The sequence below is a fragment of the Tauraco erythrolophus genome, chromosome 11 (genome assembly GCF_009769465.1).
Source record: "Tauraco erythrolophus isolate bTauEry1 chromosome 11, bTauEry1.pri, whole genome shotgun sequence".
Taxonomy (NCBI): domain Eukaryota; kingdom Metazoa; phylum Chordata; class Aves; order Musophagiformes; family Musophagidae; genus Tauraco; species Tauraco erythrolophus.
In genome coordinates, this window is record NC_141475.1 from 1045971 (window position 1) to 1063549 (window position 17579).

At 63.4% G+C, this 17579-nt stretch overlaps 1 protein-coding gene across 3 annotated transcripts; it reads right to left on the reverse strand.

Moving 5' to 3' along the window:
- Positions 1-880: 880 nt before the first annotated feature.
- LOC147528042 (diacylglycerol kinase beta-like) lies at positions 881-17160 on the reverse strand. 3 transcript variants are annotated; one of them, XM_086617957.1, is made up of 24 exons: positions 17094-17160; positions 16111-16187; positions 14458-14623; positions 13599-13838; positions 12789-12953; positions 12461-12510; positions 11845-11919; positions 11630-11749; positions 10175-10292; positions 9894-9982; positions 9406-9522; positions 9190-9288; positions 8979-9092; positions 8812-8885; positions 8608-8682; positions 8433-8518; positions 8167-8256; positions 7660-7820; positions 6222-6286; positions 5416-5506; positions 3033-3234; positions 1719-1839; positions 1568-1628; positions 881-979 (listed from the first exon to the last, which is right to left on the reverse strand). In XM_086617957.1, the coding sequence occupies exons 1-24, from the start codon at positions 17158-17160 to the stop codon at positions 881-883; spliced, it is 2622 nt and encodes an 873-aa protein (XP_086474083.1). The 3 variants fall into 3 exon arrangements, with proteins under 3 accessions (XP_086474083.1, XP_086474084.1, XP_086474085.1); XM_086617958.1 differs by lacking the exon at positions 13599-13838 and having other exon boundaries at positions 8979-9103; positions 9165-9288; positions 12789-12933; positions 14480-14623; XM_086617959.1 differs by lacking the exon at positions 13599-13838 and having other exon boundaries at positions 12789-12943; positions 14475-14623.
- Positions 17161-17579: the final 419 nt, after the last annotated feature.

Here is a 17579-nt window from a genome sequence, read left to right on the forward strand (position 1 = left end):
TCTGGATGTCTGTCCCCACGGTGCCCAGCCCCTGGCACGGGCTGGCAGGCTTTAGGAGAGAGGGAAGTCCACGTGGAAGGAGGTGCCATGGGGATAGCCAGCAAAAGGGAGGCGGCATTCATGTCCAAACCCCAAAGTACCCCTAAAGTTTGTGAAATAAATACATAAATATGAACATGAAGCTCAGAGCCGGGGCGCGGGGGTCTCGCAGGGTCAGCCGCTCTCCCCGAAATCCCTGGATTTGCCATTTCCATGTCGAAACACGGTCTCCTCCCGTCCGCCCCGCACTTGTCCCCGCGGCCAGGGCCCCGTCTGTCCCCAGTGCTTCCCACGTCTTCCTCTCGGCGGCTGGCTGGACGCGGTGGCCGGAGCGCGGGCGGGAGGCACGGCAGAGCCGGTCCCTTCTCCGCTCGGAAAATAAATCCCGTCTCCCCAGGCGCGAGGCTCGGCCGACGGAAAGGCAGTGCCGCAGAACGTCGAGTGTCTTTCGAGAGGATTAAAAATAAATAAAGCGAAGCTCGGCGTTTTTTCGGGAGCGCGTTCCTTTGCAGTTCTGCCGGGCTGGGTGGAGGCTGGGGGGGAGTTATTTAAATAAAGGGAAAAAAACAAAACAAAACCCCAAAAAACCCTGTCCTAGCGCTGCTCCGGCGAACGAGCTCCCGGCGTGTCCGCCTGCCCTCGCCCACCGCTCCATCCCGGCTGGAGAAGATGCTTGTGGTGGTTGGGAAGGAGCCTCCAAGACCTTTCCTGGGATAAATGGTCCCTGCTGGGCTTGGGGGGGGGTTTCTCTCCCCGCCGCAGAGCAGGGATTTGGGGACCCCCCAGCGGCGGGTGTCCGGGCCGCCGGGCGCCTCTTGGCTGCGGCTCCTTAACACGTGGCTTAATCCCGAGTTCGGTTTCTCCTCTTCAGGAAAAAGAAGCTGCTCTTCTGGGGGGGGCCCAGCAGCATCGGCACTTGGCTTTTGTGTGTAATTTTGACCTAAAAAAAGAAGTGAAGAGCCCAGCTCAGGGAGGGGCTCGTGGGCTCTGAGCCCCCCTCTCCGGGCACCCCCCAGCCCCGGGAGGTTGGGGGGCGACCCGCGTGTGCTGGGAGCAGCTCAGCACCCAGCACCGGGGCGAGGAGCCACTGCCGCCCCCCAGCCAGGCCATTAAATACTTTGCTTCCATGCGAGTAACAGCTCCAGGATAATTTCCAGCCAGCGCTGGGATGGGCAGAGGAATTCTCCTCCAGGCAAGCTGCCTGCTGGATGGCAGGGGACCCCACTGCAGCCCCCCGGGGAAGGGATGCTGCTGTGCCCACCCAGCAAAGGGTGAGTGTGTCCCTGTCCCCACGGCTCTTGCCATGACTTGCCACGAGTTCCGGGGCTGGCACGGGCGCAGACAGAAGTCGCAGGTGGCCAGACTCTGCGGTCACCCACCAGCAAGCGTGGGAGCCTCCCTCCAACTCCAAAGGCTTTGCCACGCTGCGCAGGGAGCCGAGGGTGCCCGCGGCGCTGCCAGCCCCTGCCTGCCCCATCCTGCCATGCTGGTTGCCCGTGGCAGAGCTGCCCCCTCCCCAGGGACTCACGGTGCAGGACGGCTGCATCCAGGGCTCCCCGTCCACCTGCATGGGCAGCAGCTTGGACGTCCTGCAGGGCACAAAGAGAGGGAACACAGGGTGACGCGGGCACCGGCTATTCGCCGTTGGTCCGGCGCTCAGCCGGGAGGGGGGCACATACCTGATGGTGACGGACGAACACTGAGCCAGCCTCTTCCCAGCGCTCTTCAGCCCCGTGTAGATCTGCCCCATCTCCATGGCGCCCTCCAGCCCCACCACCTCCAGGAGGTGGTCGCTGAGGTCTGCAAGAGAGAGGGATCCAAGTTGGTCCACCCGTCTGGCATCATCCGAAACATCAGGGCTGGCACACCGAGGCTGCTGGCTGCTCCGGATGGCACCGGGGTGGTGGCATTGGGGGGATGCATCCCGACATCCCCTGAGACCGCCGAGCTGGGTGTTGGCAGCATCAGGCAGGGCCACCGTCCAAAATCTCCGGAGCAAAAATACTGCTGGTCTGAAATAGCGCCCGGATCTGGATCCCCACCAGCCCTTCGACCGCCCGTTTGCGGTGTTGTGTGAAATGGCAGCAAACACCCCGTCCCGGGTGCCCTGGGGTGCTGCAGCCCCCCCGGGACACACAGCGCAATCCACCCCAGGAGGGATCACGCCGTTTCCCGGCTCCTCCCGCTCTTCTGGGCTGCCAGCAAAGCAATGGGGCAACTCACTCCATCTCTCATTCCCTTCAGGGTTCTGTGCCATCCCTGGTGGGACCCCCCGAGCCCTCCCTGAGCCCCCCCACATCCTCCTGCAAGTAGAGACGTGCCCAGGCGACTGACCCCGCTGCCTCTCGCCACCATTGGAACCGGCCTTTGCTCTGCCCAGCTCCCTGTTGCCCATTCCCATGGGCTCGCCTGGCGAGGGACAGCAGGTGACAGCCTGGGATGGCCAGTGACACCACCGTGCTGGCAGCCATGGGGCAAGGGGGCTGTTATCCGCCCCAGCCCCAGGCTGTGGGAGGTGGCGGGTGGAAAATATGGGTGCTTTGCCCATTGAACTGGCTCCTTTCTCACCCGCTGCTCCATGCTGGGGAACCCTGCCAGCCCTTTGGGCTGCCTGTGCCCTGCCCGTGCCTGTGGGGATGGGCATGATGTGCTGACCGTGGTACAGCATGAGTACCATGCCATTCCCAAACCCCTCCAGCCAGGCTGGAGCCTGGATGATGCTCACCAAAGCCGTGGGTGCCAGCTCTACAGGGGCACCAGCGCAGCCCAGCCTTGCAACCATCAGTGACGGGTCCCACTTGGGCACCCCTGCCAAGCTGTGACCCCGGAAGATTGCGGGCAGAGGTGGCTAGCAGGGCACGGAGCCACTCCGGCTACCACGAGCACGGCATTTCCAACACGGTGCTGGCCCATACCCAGAGCCGCCCTCCTTCACCAGCTTGCCAGATCATTCTTAGGGTCACCCTGGCATCCCAAAAGCTGCCGCCACTCACCCTGCACACAGAACTTGAGCTCCTTGGCGTCGGTGACCACCGTGGCGTGCAGCTTCTCCGGCGCTTTCTTGCCCAGCCGGCTGTAACCGCGCTGCTTCTTGGTCTCGCCCCAGAGGTTGGACCCGCCGTACATGCTGGGGATGTTGAGGACGGCGATGCCTTCCAGGGACGCGTTGCTCAGGTCTAGCAGGGTCCCGTCGCACTGCCGGGCACACGGGCAGACTCAGGCCACGGGGTCGGGGCGAGCCGGTGCCCGTAGTGCCCAGCTTCCTCTCCCCACCTGCCTGCCGAAGGTGCTGGGCTCCCCAAGCGCGGCGTGGCGAGTGCTGCCAGATGGTCCCCAAGGTGGCACGGGCAGCCCCGGGGCAGCTGGAGGTGCAAACACCCTCACCCCTGGCTTTGCTGCCAACCAGCATCTCCCTTTCCTCAAGCTGCTTTTCCCTCTAGTTCAGTAGGAATTTTACTCCACGTCCGAGGTTGGCGGTTCCGAAAAGCAAATTTCTTAGGAGGGCGCGTAAAACCTTGCCGGGCTCGGTGCTGCCACCCGAAATTGGGGGCGATACCACCCAGGCCCCGCAGCGACCTCCATCCCAGCATCTCCAACCTGCGCTTCCCCACCTCCCCTCGTCCCAATCAACTCCAAAGAATCAGAAAGTTTGGCTGCCCGGAACCTAACTCGGAATAGTTTGTCTCCAACCTGGAAAGGAGAAATGAGGCTGGAAGGAAATGCTAGGAAAGGTGTTTGAGAAAAAAATGTGAAGTTTTTGGAGAGAAAACGGCAAACCAGTGCACAGAACCGGCCGCTCGGGCTTCGCTGTCGTACAGCAGGACTGCCCAGCTGAAAATTCCCTGGAAAAGGTAAAATATCTGTAGCTCCGCACGCCCAGATCTGCTCTGCATCCCCTGGTGCTCCCAGAGCTTATTTTTCGCCTGGCGTTGAAAGCAAAAGACACGAATCTCCTGGTTTGGGAGCAAAGGGATGTCTCTCCCAGGCTTTTAACGGTCGGAAATCCCTTATTTCCCAGTCCCTTTTAATGACGTTATGATTTGTAGGACGAGAGAAGACCCCAAAGCTCTGAGCGGCGGACCCCGAGCGAGAAGGCTCCGATTCCCCGCGGGACGGACAACACATCCCACGCCCGGCCGAGCCGAGCATCGCTCCTGCCCGCTGGCATCTCTCCCACCCGCGGTACCGCCCCGGCCACGGTGGGATGGGAGCGGGACGGGAGGAACGCGGGGGCCCGTTCGTGCCCGGAGGCGCGCGGGGCGGGCAGGACAGTGGCTGCCCATGCCCATGCCTGCCCGTGCACACGCGTGCCGGGAGCCGTTTCTCCCCGCGTCGCCCCGCGCCGTTAGCGTGCCAGCCCGCTACAATGGGCTCTTTGAGCAGGGGCAGCTGACGGCGCGCTGCCAGCGGCGCTGGAAGTCGAAATTTGCAGCTGGGGGAAAAAAGCAAATTCATTTCCAGGAGCGGCAGGCGAACGGGTGCCAATTTCCAAAACAAAATTGCCATTTCTCTGCGAGGCTGACAGTTGCCTGGGAGCCGGAGGGAGGACAGGCTGCCGCTTTCGACTCCCAATACTGTGGGATTAACGCTTTCGTGCCGGCGTGGCACAGCCGATGCCACCACGGCACAGCCGGTGCCACCGCCCGCTCAGTCCGGGCGCCTCGTGCCCATCTCCAGCAGCACCGAAACCCACTGACACGGACTTTCTCCACCCTGGGACGTCGGTGCGTGGCTGGGGAAGGGGGTGAGATGGCCGTGCCCCTGCTCCTGCCCGTTCCCACCGGCTGCCGAGGCTTCAGGAAGAGCTTCAACATCCCTCTGCCCACGGCCGCGCGCTCTGCCCGCTCTCTACCCGCCGGTGCAGGCGCTGCCAGCAACCCCATGCCAGCCCTTTGCGCCAAGCGGTGGGTTTTTTTGCCCTGGCCCTCAAGCCTAAATTCTAAAAGGGGGATTTATCCAGCGATACGGAGCGGCGGAAGTTTATCGGAAAGCACGGCCCGAGCCTCCCGGCGCTCTTAGCAACGGCGGGCCCCCCGCCCCGCGCTAATTAGAGGCTGTTTCCATGTCATCCCACGAGGGCTGGGAGCACAGCGGAGTTTGCAGAGGATATTCCAGGCACGCTCTCCAATACAGCTGGAAAAAGGGGGGGAATACAGGGCTATTCTTCTGCCTGCAGCTGGCCGGCGTTGCGGCGAGCCCGGCATGGTGGAGGAGCGGGTCCTGCCAGAGCCTCCTCCTGCCGCCGCCAGGGGCCAAAGCTGCCAGGGCACCATCTCCCCGAACAGCCGAAAGCCCGAATCGAGGGACCTGTGGGCAACACGTCCCAAAAAGCCTTTGTGCCGCGGTTGGAACCAAGGACCATCCCGGGAAACCCACCTCCACCTCGACGTAGTCATGGAGCTTCTTGCAGGTGGCCGCAAAGGTCTCCGACGTCCCAAATTCGAAGTACCACAGCTTGTTCTTCATCCTGGGGCACAGAGATGTGTCAGCATCTCCGCTCGGGAGCCACCTTAGCATCCCAATCGGAATCAGTGCCTCTCCCCAACCCAGCTGGCGGCAGGATGGGCTGCCAGAACTTCCTGGAGCCCTTGGGATGGGGACACCAGCCATGGATGGGGACACAAGTCACGGATGGGGACACCAGCCATGCATGGAGACACCAGCCGCGCATGGGGACACAAGTCAAGGATGGGGACACCAGCCACGCATGGGGACACCAGCCATGGATGGGAAGGGACCGCCAGTGTCACAGCCCCGGGGAGCCACGCTGTGGGGCGGGGGTGGCAGGGAGGATAGGGGTGCTGGGTGCTCCTCCAGCATGGGACAGGGAGCCTCCACCAGCCCTCAGCAGAGCTGAGCGTGGGCCACCATCTCTAGACGGGCCACCCTGGGACTGCTGGGGCTGGGGCACCCCACAGAGGGGCTGGCCCCCACCTCAGCCCTCTGCCCTGTCCCCTCCCTGGCAGCCCCCGACTGCTGCCCAGCCCCTGTGCTGGGCTGCCAGGGGGGCCCGTAAGGTGATGGGGGGCTGGATTTCAGAGCAGAGGTGGACACTTTGGTCCACTCGGGCTTTTTCCAGGAGGTATTTCTGAACGTGGGGGATGGGGGTCGTGAGCCACGGCTCCTGCTGCCACCGCACCCCCGGTTTGGGGAGCAGGGGGACACCACGGGCAGCCCCTTACCTGCTGTTGAACTTCTCGGGGTGCTTTTCTCGCATGATGTGGAAGCGGTGGGCGATGGAGGCATCCTGTGGGGAGAGGGACCGCGGCGACGTCAGCGGCGTCACCCTGGCAGGGTGGCAGCTCTCCCGAAAGTCATCCCCGCCTCCCCTGTGCCGGGGTGGGGGGGGTGTTGAAGCCCTATGCAGAAGCTGTCACCAAATGCCACCTGCATTGACGGGCACTAGCAGGAGCTGATGTGACACCCCCGCTGCGGCGGGGTGGGTGACCCACGGCAGGGGGGTACCGCGCGGGCACCCGCAGCCTGGGACAAAGCTGCTGCCAGCCTCCGGGAAGAGAAGCACTTTCAGCTTCGCTGTTCCCCCAAAGCCCGGCTGCTCCTGGCATCGAGCCCTGGCGCTGGGAAAGCCCCCGTGCCATGGGGATGCCATCCTCCCTGGGCTCCCCAGGTTAGGAAAACGTGGGGGAATGCAGGTCTGGGCACCAAAGCCGGGTGCTGCTGATGGGTGCCATCTCGGCAAAAACATCAGGTGGGGCGTCCAGCAGATCTCAACGTCTGGCCAGGACCTCAAACTCCCCTGAATTTAAACTCTTGCACCATTCCCAAATGGAAAGACGGAGATTCCATGCCTGGTTGTGCATTTAAGCGCTGCCATTTCAAATGATGGTGAAACCAGAAAAATGGCTCCAGGGGACGGGGGAGGTCAGGAACGTGAGCAAGGAGGAGCAGGGAGGGAGAGTCACCGGCTGGGGCCACTCAAGCTCCAACGTAGTTTCACCAAACACTTATAGAAAGGCTCTTATGGTCTCTGAGGAACGGCATCAGGAACCAGCCCCAGCTCCTGGGAATTAACTTGGGAACGTCTCAGAAAAAGGCAAAGGATGAGTCTAAGAGGAGCTGCCGTCCCTCGAGCGCACCCGCCGGGCTCAATTGCTCCAGTGACTCCACGGTGGCCGAGGAATCATAGAATCACTGCGAATCATAGAATCATGGAATGCTTTGGGTTGGAAGGGACCTCAAAGATCATCCAGTTCCAACCTCCCTGCCATGGGCAGGGACACCCTCCACTACACCAGGTTGCTCAAAGCCTCATCCAACCTGGCCTTGAACACTGCCAGGGATGGGGCAGCCACAGCTTCTCTGGGCAACCTGTGCCAGTGCCTCACCACCCTCAGAGGGAAGAATTTCTTCCTTAGATCCAATCTAAATCTGCCCTCTTTCAGTTTAATCCCCTGCCCTGAGTGGGTTTGAGGCTCTGCTGGGGACCTAAGTGACAGCTCCCGTGCTCCGCTGAACTCCGCAGCTCTTCTCTCTGGTTTGCCGTGCCCAGGCAGCTCTGGCGGGCATGGCACAGCCTGGGCACCGATCACTAACCCCGCACCGTGCCGCTCTCTCCAGCTGGGTTGCCCTCAGGACCCATCCCTGCCCCGCAGTACTCACCACCCCGATGGAGAAGTAGTTGTTGATGATGGTGGACGGGACAGGGTCTCCGTTGGCCTCTCTGTCCCTGGGGATGACGTCGATCTGCCAGCGGTCCAGCATCACCTCCGTGCTGTGCTCGATGTCTTTCAGGACCTTCATCAAGTTGCCTCCTTCATAGCCTGGAAGGGAGAGAAGGTGAGGAGGACGAAGGAGGACAAAGCAGGGTGCAGCCACGTCGTGGCAGGATGGAGGCAGTTGGGTGCCGAGCACCCGGGGCAGCTGCTATGGCACCAGCGAGATGCCCGGCTCATCCCTGCAGCAGTGGCAGGGGTGCCAGCTAATGGCACGGCTCTCCCGGATAAAAAAGATTGTTGGGCAGGACTTGGCTGAGCTGGGCTTAGGAAGCACCGGCTGCTTTTTCTGGAAGGGGTTCAAGGCACCAGGGCTGAGCTGCAGCCCCGAGCCTCGTCCCAGAGCCCGGGAGCCCTCCCTGCCCGAGGCTGGCACCCACCCGCCCGGCCTCACCTCCTCCCCAGCGCAGGCAGCGGGCCAGGTCGTTGCCCGTCCCCAGGGGCAGGACGGCCACTGGCGGGTGCTTCGCCAAGTTCGCCTTGTCTGCAATTCACGGGGAAAAGAGAGGTTTGGGAATGACAACGGCTCATTCCCCGCTCCTCTCCATGGCCCTCCGCGGCTGGCACCCCCGGGGTGATGCCGTTGGCAGGACCCTTGCCCCGCTCTGGCAGGGGTGGGTGATATTGGGGACCTGCAGCACGTGGCCGGTCCTCGCTCACCGATGCAGTCCAGGATCCAGCCCACCGTGCCGTCCCCTCCGCAAGCCAGGACGCGGAAATCCGGCGTGTCCCGAAAGAAGCTCAGCCTGGAGAAAACCAGGAGAGACAGGGGGTGATGCGGGGGTGCAGGAGCCAGCGGGAGGGGGGCAGAGGATCGGCCGCGGCATCTCCGTACCCCGGCGCGGGCCCGCCGCGGTCCAGGTTGTACACTTGGCGCGGGTTGAGCAGGTAGTGAAATTTCCGGAGGACCCTAAAGGAAATGGAGGCGTGAGGGACGCCACGGAGACAAATCCCCCTCCGGGAGAGGTGCCTGGGCAGCCTGAGGGACCGGGAACCCCCGATGCCGGGGGGTGCTCTCCCCGGGCAGGACCCCACTCACCGCTCCCCTTGCCTCCCTCCGCTTTTGGGGTTCACAAGCACGAGGAGGGGGTGCGTCCCGGGACGGGGGCTGATCTGGAAGGGCAGGAAATGTGGCTGCCAACACCCGGCAGGACTTGGCACATGCTGGCGGCAGAGCTCGCCGGCAGCCCAGCGCCAGGCTCCTACCTGCAGCCCTTGCCCGTCCACCGTGGTGGAGTTGAACTTGAAGCCTTGGCTGTCCTCGGGGCTGGTGCTGGCGGGGGAGTCGCTCTCGGACCTCCGGCAGTGGGACTGCCTGTCCTTTGGGGCACGGAGGCGCGGGTGGGCACGCCGCCCCGTGCCGGGGTCGCGCCGCGCCGGCTCCCCGCCGCCTGGCAGCGAAGAGGGGGACACTTACGAGGACGACGGGGCAGATGTAGGAAGGCAGCAAGACGTGGTCCCGCAGCGCGCCGCCGTCGCACTCTGGCTTCACGTGGGAGGCACATTTGTTGTGGAGCTGGAGGGGTCGGGATGAAGGGGATGTCGGGCCCGTTCATGGGCTTCTCCTTCCCCGGCGGTGGTGTGGGGTGCACGGTGAGGGTGCATCCCCTGCCCCCCATGCCCGGGTACTCACGGTGACTTGGCACCAGACACAGTGCAGGCCGGTGATGCCCTGGTAGCACTTGATGCTCTTGTGGCACCTGTCGCACTTGACGGGCGAATTGCCCTCGATCCAGGTGTGCTGCATCACCTGCACGGGCAGCGGAGGGGGGGATTGCGGGCGCAGCACCCACCCACCCACCCGTGGGTGTTCTCCTCTCCGCTAAGGGCCGCCGCCGTGATTTTGGAGGGTGGCTGGTGGTGCCGGGGTGCTGGCTGACCCCAACACAGCCACCTTCCCTCCCAGCTGCTCCACGCAGCACATCGGGGACACCTGTCTCCCACCTCAAGGCTGGGGGTCCTGAGGGTCCCCGGGGCTGGGGTTCCCCATGCCAGGCTCTGGATGCTGGCAATGCCTACGAGCTGCTGCCCAGGACCCGAGGGGCAAATCCCAGGGCAAAAAGCCACGGGGGACATGGTGCTGCCTCCACCAGCTCGGAAATGCGCCGGCTGCCTACTCACACTCGTGTTTCTCTTGGATTTCACGTAGGTGCTGATGCAGGAGGCGATGTCTTTGGACACGCACCTCTCGTGGACCGTGTATTTGCAGACTGGTGGGAGAGAAGAAGGTGATGGGCATCAGAGCATCACCCTCCAACCCCGGCACGGGCGCTGCCCCCTCCTCCTGGGCACCCACAGCGCTCAGCACTGACGGGGAGAAGTCCCCCCTCCCCAGGGCACTGGGATGGGGCAGGTGCCACCGGCCTGCAGACACGGAGGTCTGGTGGGGGTCTGGGACTCACAGGAGCAGCAGAGGCCCTGCTTGCGGACCCCCAGCAGCATGGTGCGGCAGAAGTTGCAGTAAGCGGGTTTCTTGAAGTGCTTCAGCCTCCAGGCGTGCTGCCCATCGTCCTTCACGTTCTGCAGGGCAGGAGAGCAGAGGGCCGGGGGTCAGTCCCCTGCATCCAGGCATGGGTGCTTTGCAGGAGCCCCTCAGAATTCCCTGTTTTCTTGAATCTTCCTGCCAGAAAACCTGCACCCCCTCTCTCCGGGGGAAGTGAACACCAGGGTGGGCACCGGGGAGCAAAAGCCCGGAGTTTTCCCTGCAAACTGTTACCTGAGGGCCAGGGACGCGCCTGGATGAAATGAAGCCCAAAAGGATGAAAACCCAATAATAGGGAAAAAAGGGGGGGGTGTCCCAAGCCACCTCACTTCTGCTCTTTGAAGCTCACCCCAGGAGGGGAGCTGGCACTTTAGGTGCTCATCTTCTTTTTTGATCAAATATTCATAGATTCATGGAATGGTTTGGGTTGGAAGGGACCTCAAAGATCATCCAGTTCCAACCCCCCTGCCATGGGCAGGGACACCCTCCACTACACCAGGTTGCCCAAAGCCTCATCCAACCTGGCCTTGAACACTGCCAGGGATGGGGCAGCCACAGCTTCTCTGGGCAACCTGTGCCAGTGCCTCACCACCCTCAGAGGGAAGAATTTCTTCCTTGGATCTAACTGAAATCTCCCCTCTTTCCTTGTAAAGCCATTGCCCCATGTCCTGTCGCTACAGGCCCTTGTCCAAAGCCCCTCTCCAGCTTTCCTGTAGCCCCTTTAGGCACTGGAAGGTGCTGGAAGGTCTCCCCGGAGCCTTCTCTTCTCCAGGCTGAACAGCCCCAACTCTCTCAGCCTGTCTCCATACAGAGGTGCTCCAGCCCTTGGATCATCTCCGTGGCCTCCTCTGGACCCGCTCCAACAGCTCCATGTCCTTCTGATGTTGGGGACCCCAGAGCTGAACGCAGCTCTGCAGGGGGGTCTCAGGAGAGCAGAGCAGAGGGGCAGAATCCCCTCCCTCGCCCTGCTGCCCACGCTGCTTTGGGTGCAGCCCAGGACACGGGTGGCTTTCTGGGCTGCCAGCGCACATCCATCACACCGGGGTGCGCTACGATCCCAAGGAGTGAGCTCAGCCTCCCTGGGCACGGCCGCCGGAAACAACTGCAGCTCAGAACTGAGCTTGTAAAGATCTGGGGGGCGAAGGCGGGTCAGTGGGGGGCCGGGAAGCGGCATGGGACTGTGCGGTGCCGGACGGACTGGTATGTGTTGCATTGCTGGGGGTAGGGTGCCCTCCCGTGGTCCCTTTACAGCCTCTGTCCATCACCACCCTCCATCACCAACCCCCTCTCCCACCGCCACCAGCCCTGGCCTTTCCTCCGCCAGCGGGCAGGGTGGCTGGATGAGGCCGCAGCAGGTCACCGCGCTGGCACTCACCGTCTCCATCCCCAGAAGCACCAGCAAGGGGATGGTGGTCATGCCCCCCCGGATCCACTCCTCCAGCGTCACCGTCCCGTCGTGGTTGTAGTCGATCTCCTCCATCATCGCCTTCAAGATCTGGAGGAGGGAGGAGACACGGTGAGACGGTGATGCCACCCGTGAACCCCGGCTTCGGCCGAGAGCCCCCGCGGCCCCCCAGCCCCGACACTCACGGGTTTCAGCTCGGTGGAATCCCACTCCAGGTACTCAGCCACGTGCACCATCTGGTTGATGATCCGATCCAGCTCCTGAGCATGGAGAGACGACAGCACCCGGCGCTCAGGGACGGCTTTGGGCTCCAGCAGCACACCCAGCCCCGCGCACCCCAACCAGCTCTATGTCCTGATTCACCCAGGATGCCCCAGACCCCAGCCCACACGGGGACCCAGTGACACCCCACGTCTCCGTGGGTGCCGCTTTCTCCTCTGCCAGCAAATCAGCATTGTGCCTTCCCTGGGAAAAACTACTCTGATACATCCCAGTTTTGTGTGTAACAGGTTTCAAGCGAGATACCTGAAGGACAAAGAGAAAACATCCTGGGGTGGGCGGAATTTGTGCACGATTTTTCCTTTTCCGGAACACCGTGACCCGCTGTAGAGCTACGATTACTGGTGGGCGGATTTTCTGGAGCTGCTGCTGGATGCGCAGCCCTGCGGTCCGGCTCCCAGCAAACGCTGCTGCCTTCCTCCTCCTCCTCCCTGCCCGCATCCCCGCTTAGCTTGCAGCGCCTCGCACCCCCCAGCGCCCTGCGTGCCCCCAGCGCCCCCGGCTCTCTCCCGGGGCACTCACCGAGCTGTCCAGGAGGCCGTTTCCATCAGTGTCATAGAGGCGAAACATAACTGGAGGGAAAAGACAAGCCAGTTGCCCCTTAGAGCAACACCCTGGGCAGCCAGCACCGGGTGCCAGGGCCGTGGGTGCTCCAGGGTGGGAGCAGTGCCGCGCCAGCTCAGCCCGGGTGAGACATGACCCGAGCGGAGGGGGGATGCTGAGCGGTTTTCCCAAGTGGTTTTAACATTTTAGCATTAAAAAGTGAGCAGGAGCACCCAGCCCCGTGCCCCTCCTTCAATGAACCCCCCCAGGGCGATGCCTCCAGCCACCCAGCTCCCTTCCCACTTACACTCCAGCTTGTCCTCTGCCCGGCCCCTCTCCAGCAAGGACAGGTAGCAGACGATGTCCTTCAGATGGACCACCTGGGCCGGGGGGGGCGGCGGGGGGGCAGCTTTCAGGGAGCTGTGGCTCTTCCGCAGGCTGAAGGGTAACCTCTTCTCCCCGCTCCTCACGCCTGCGGGCAGCGAAAGGGAGATGGCAGCCATGCACAGGGCGGGGGAACCAAGAGCTGTCCCCAGTGGGCACACGGGGCTGGCAGGACGCGAGCTCTGGGACAGGGACCAGGCAGGGCTGGGTGCCGTGGCAGGAGCAGGGCTGGACACTGCCAGCAGGTCCCCGGGGCGCAGACCCTCACGCCTCCAGCACCGCGGATGCCCCCAGGGATGTGCCATGCCAGGGACAAGCGCCAGCCAGAAGGAGCGAGAAGCTCGGCTGGCGGCGGGGCGGCTCGCCGGGGTGGCCCACGCTGGCGGCTGCCCGCGCCGGCGGCAGCCTTCGGCAGATGGCTGCTCCTGGCAGAGGGGCCCTTCCCAGCACTCCCTACACCGGAGGCAGCCGTGATTCACCGCTCCGATCCCCCCTTGCTGCCAGGGAATTAAGACATCGCCTGGCGGGCGCCATGCGGGGTGGCATCGCCCGCTTGGGTTTGCAAAGCAAAGGTGTCCAGACGCCAGGAACCCGCCGAGTTTGGAAGGTCACCACTGCCACCACCATGGACCTGCCTGGCCACAGCGCCAGGGTAAGATGTGGCTCCATGGCTCGGGAACCATGGAGGGCTTGTCACCACCTGTGCCCCCCGTGGAGCCCTGGCCAAGCTCACCTGGTGACTGGGGGCTGAGCAGGGACCCAGAGGAGACCTTCGAAGAGCCCGAGGAGTTGTGGGCAGAAGGGGTGCCAGTGGTGGACTTCTGGGAGGACGACCTGGACCAGCTTGGGGAGGCATTGGGGATCGACGCCGGGGTGAGGGACGCCAGCTGCGGCTCAGCCGCGGCGCTGTGGCAGCTCTTGGGCTCAGGAGCGTGTCGCCCCAGGGCACTCAGGAGCGTTTTCCCATTGATCCCTGCAAAGCAGATGGATGCCCGTGACACGAGGGCACCTGAGAAGCCCCTTCCTCCGGGCCAGCGCAGGGAGGACGCAGTCCCCCACTGCCAGCCAGAGATGCTCCCAAGCCCCGACGTGGCAGCCAAGTGCCCGGGGAAGGTTCTCCCTTTTCTTTTGCAGTTTATGGTCCTTTCAGCAGATGTCTCCACGAGCTGTGAATCCACCCGGGCAGGGGCCAGAGGAGGCAGAAGGTGGGTGCCCGGCACACGTCCCCTGCTCTGGGTGCAGCTGTGTGCTCGGTGGCCGCCCATGCCAGTACCTGTGACAGGGCACAGGCCACCTCGGTCTGGGTGGAGATGCCAGCATGGAACGACTTGGGCTCTGAACGCGTGGAGGAAAGGGGAGAATCAGTGCCATGATGCCCCCTGTGGGTCCCCCACCCTGGGGAGAGCCCTCTCCTCCCTGGAGCAGTGCGGGGTCTCTGGGAGTGAGATGGGACAGAGCTGGGCTGCGTGCTGGTCCCAATGCCACCCCGCCGCGGGTGCCACCCCACCACCTTCATCCCCTTGGGGCGGCGTTGGAGTGAGCCCAACGTGCCGCCGCGCCGGCTGGTGCCGTGGGGGAAGAGTCTGGCTCACCGCGGTTGCTGAGCTGCGAGACGCCGGGGCTCTGGCGCTGGGTCTCGGGGGAGGCTTGGCATATCTTACGCTTGAAGGAGGTGAAGAGGTGTTGGCAAAGCTCCTCGGGCACGTCCGCCTCCAGGTAGGTCTTCATGAAGAGGCGAAAGCCCTCGTAGTCAATGGGCTGGGGAGGGGACAGGGGAGGCTGCTGGAGGTGCCCCTGGCACACCATGGGGGTGAAGAGCTCCTGGCGGGGCAGTCCATGCCCTGGGCCCCCTCTCACCAGGCACTTCGGCTGCAGAGCTGTCCCCAAAACTGCCGGTTTCCCAAGTCATAGAATCACAGAACGGTTTGGGTTGGAAGGGACCTCAAAGATCATCCAGTTCCAACCCCCCTGCCATGGGCAGGGACACCCTCCACTACCTCAGGTTGCCCAAAGCCCCATCCAACCTGGCCTTGAACACTGCCAGGGATGGGGCAGCCACAGCTTCTCTGGGCAACCTGTGCCAGTGCCTCACCACCCTCAGTGTAAAAAACTTTTTCCTTAGGTCTGACTGAAATCTCCCCTCTTTCAGTTTAAAGCCATTGCCCCCTGTCCTGTCACTACACACCCTTGTCCAAAGCCCCTCTCCAGCTTTCCTGTAGCCCGTTCAGGCACTGGAAGGTGCTGGAAGGTCTCCCCGGAGCCTTCTCTTCTCCAGGCTGAACAGCCCCAACCCTCTCAGCCTGTCTCCATAGCAGAGGGGCTCCAGCCCTCGCATCATCTCCATGGCCTCCTCTGGACCCGCTCCAGCAGCTCCATGTCCTTCTGATGTTGGGGACCCCAGAGCTGAATGCAGCATTGTGGAGAAATCTTCTGGATGCTGCAGCAGCCAGAAGATTTCTCCATACAGCACTGTGCGGGGGGTCTCAGGAGAGCAGAGCAGAGGGGCAGAACCCCCTCCCTCGCCCTGCTGCCCACGCTGCGCTGGATGCAGCCCAGGACACGGTTGGCTTTCTGGGCTGCCAGCACACGGTGCCGGCTCATGGTGAGCTTCTCATCACCCAACACCCCCAAGTTCTTTTCCTCAGGGCTGCTCTCAATCCATTCTCCACCCAGCCTGTACTTGTGCTTGGGATTGCCCCGACCCATGTGCAGAACCTCACGCTTGGCCTTTCTGAACTTCATTAGGTTCACATGGTCCCACCTCTCCAGCCTGTCCAGGTCCCAGCAGTGGGATATAACCGTAAGGGACCCAGAGGGAGCCGGGCCAGAAATCCCCAGCACCGGGGGCTGGGATGGGACCCACAGCAGCCAGGGTAGGATCTGGGGGAGCATCAGGGAAGAGCAGAGCCGTGGTGGGATGGCACTTGGTGGCCACGGGGCTGCAACCAGCTCGCCTGCCCAGGGGGCTGTGGACCCCGCCATGGTGGGCATCTCACCCATGGGGTAGGAGGCTCTGATGGAGCCGAGTGCTCAGCTCCTGGCAAGTGATTGAGGAAGTAAGCACAGACCTTCTGGCACAGCCAAAGGAGGCCAGGGGTGTTGGAGGCAGATGGCACCTTCCCAGTGGCTTTTGTGGCCCCAGCTGGAGCAAGGGTGCGCTTGAACAGCTGGGGAGTTGTGCTGCTGGCCTGGGGCCAGGAGGTGCCCGCAGCGTTGGGGGGAGGCTGGAGGGGACAGGGTCATACCTGTTCGGGGTTGTACCTCGAGAGCACGCCGTCCCCATGGAACTCCTCCAGGACATCCTTGAGCTTCTTCGTAGAGTCTGGGGAGACAAAGGCAGCGCACTGAGCACGGTGCCGGCAAACCCCCTTCGCTGGTTGACCACCAGCAAGACAATGGAGATGAATTTATCTGCTGGATACGCAATTACTGGTCCTCTCCGTGCCTGGAAAGGATGCAACCACGCCCAGCTTCCCCCCATCCCCAGATTTGGAGGGGCACAGTGTGCTGGGCAGGGTGTACATGTAAAACTGGGTAGCAGGGATGTCTCCTCTTCCTCCCACCTACACAAAAACGAACACAGACCCCGAGCGAAGCCGTGGCACTGGGTGAGGAAAGCCCAGATCACTCTCCGGCCCCAGCTCCTCTGGGGACGATGCTGAGCTCCTGGCCCCAGGGCTGGGGAGGACCTTTGGGAGGACCCAGCCCTCATGCCGGTGCTCCAGCAGGCAGGACCTGCTTTTGGACCCTTGGGCTTTGCCCAAGCTCCCTCCCCAGCCGCTCGCAGCCCCCGGACCTCGCGGCACCGCTGCCGCCGTGCTCTCCTTCGGCAGCAGCTGCTCTGCAGAAGCGCGACGGAAAATTACCGCAGAGGGTTGGCAACCCGAGGCGAGCCGCCGAGCAGCTCCGCGTGCTTAGGAAAAGCCCGTCTGCTTTCCTCGTTGGCATTTCGCTTCGCTAACGAACGTGGGAGCCGGCCGCCTTCGGAAGGAGCGAGCCGTGCTCACGTGTGCATCCCCCAAAGCTGGGGGGGGGGTTGTGCTCAGCTAAATCCTCCCCAGCACGGTGACTCCTTGGCTGGGGGTCGGGGACCTTCCCAGCCTCAACCAAAGCCTAAGGAGTCTGCTAGTTCTCCAGGAGGACACCAAGGATGTGCAGGACACTGGTCCAGCACGGATCAACAGGGCTCAAACCCCCTCTCCCTGCCCCCGGGGCGCGGGGTACTCACAGTCGGTGTACTGCTGGAGCTGGGCGAACTCGGCGGGGCTGAGCGAGATCCACCCGCCATCGCTCATCTTCGGGTGTCGGGCCCCAAAGCGGGGGCCACGAGCCACTGCGCTCGCCGTGCCAGCCTCGGCACCGCGGTTCCCGGCCTCCCACTCGGTCACATCGGCACGGCGAGGGGCGCGGGGGGCTCTCGGCCGGCTGCCACCATCCCGCCCAGAGCTTCGGAGCACCCGGTCAGCGCCTGCCTCCCTGGAGCAGGGACAGGAGGAGAGGAGGGGGTCAGCCGTGGGGGCAGCGCGGTGGCACCCGCGACGGCCGCGGGTTTCGGCGGCTGGAGGACGCGGCTTGGCAGAGGCACGGCAAACGCCGCAGGCGGGGAAAGGAGCTTGTCGCCTTATCTACCCCCGGCGCTTTCCAGCGGAACCCAGCGTGGTAGGAGGAGAAGGAAGGTCACAATTAATTAGAGAAGACGCCGAGCCTGGAGGCA

What these genes read in the sequence shown, in the direction of transcription:
- LOC147528042 (XM_086617957.1), bottom strand. Translation starts at nt 17,160, where the DNA reads ATGAGCGATGGCGGGTGGATCTCGCTCAGCCCCGCCGAGTTCGCCCAG. An exon ending in GCTCCAGCAGTACACCGACT is followed by an intron (nt 16,188 to 17,093) that starts GTGAGTACCCCG and finishes TTGTCTCCCCAG; the next exon opens with ACTCTACGAAGAAGCTCAAG. An exon ending in CTCGCAGCTCAGCAACCGCG is followed by an intron (nt 13,839 to 14,457) that starts GTGAGCCAGACT and finishes TCTGCTTTGCAG; the next exon opens with GGATCAATGGGAAAACGCTC.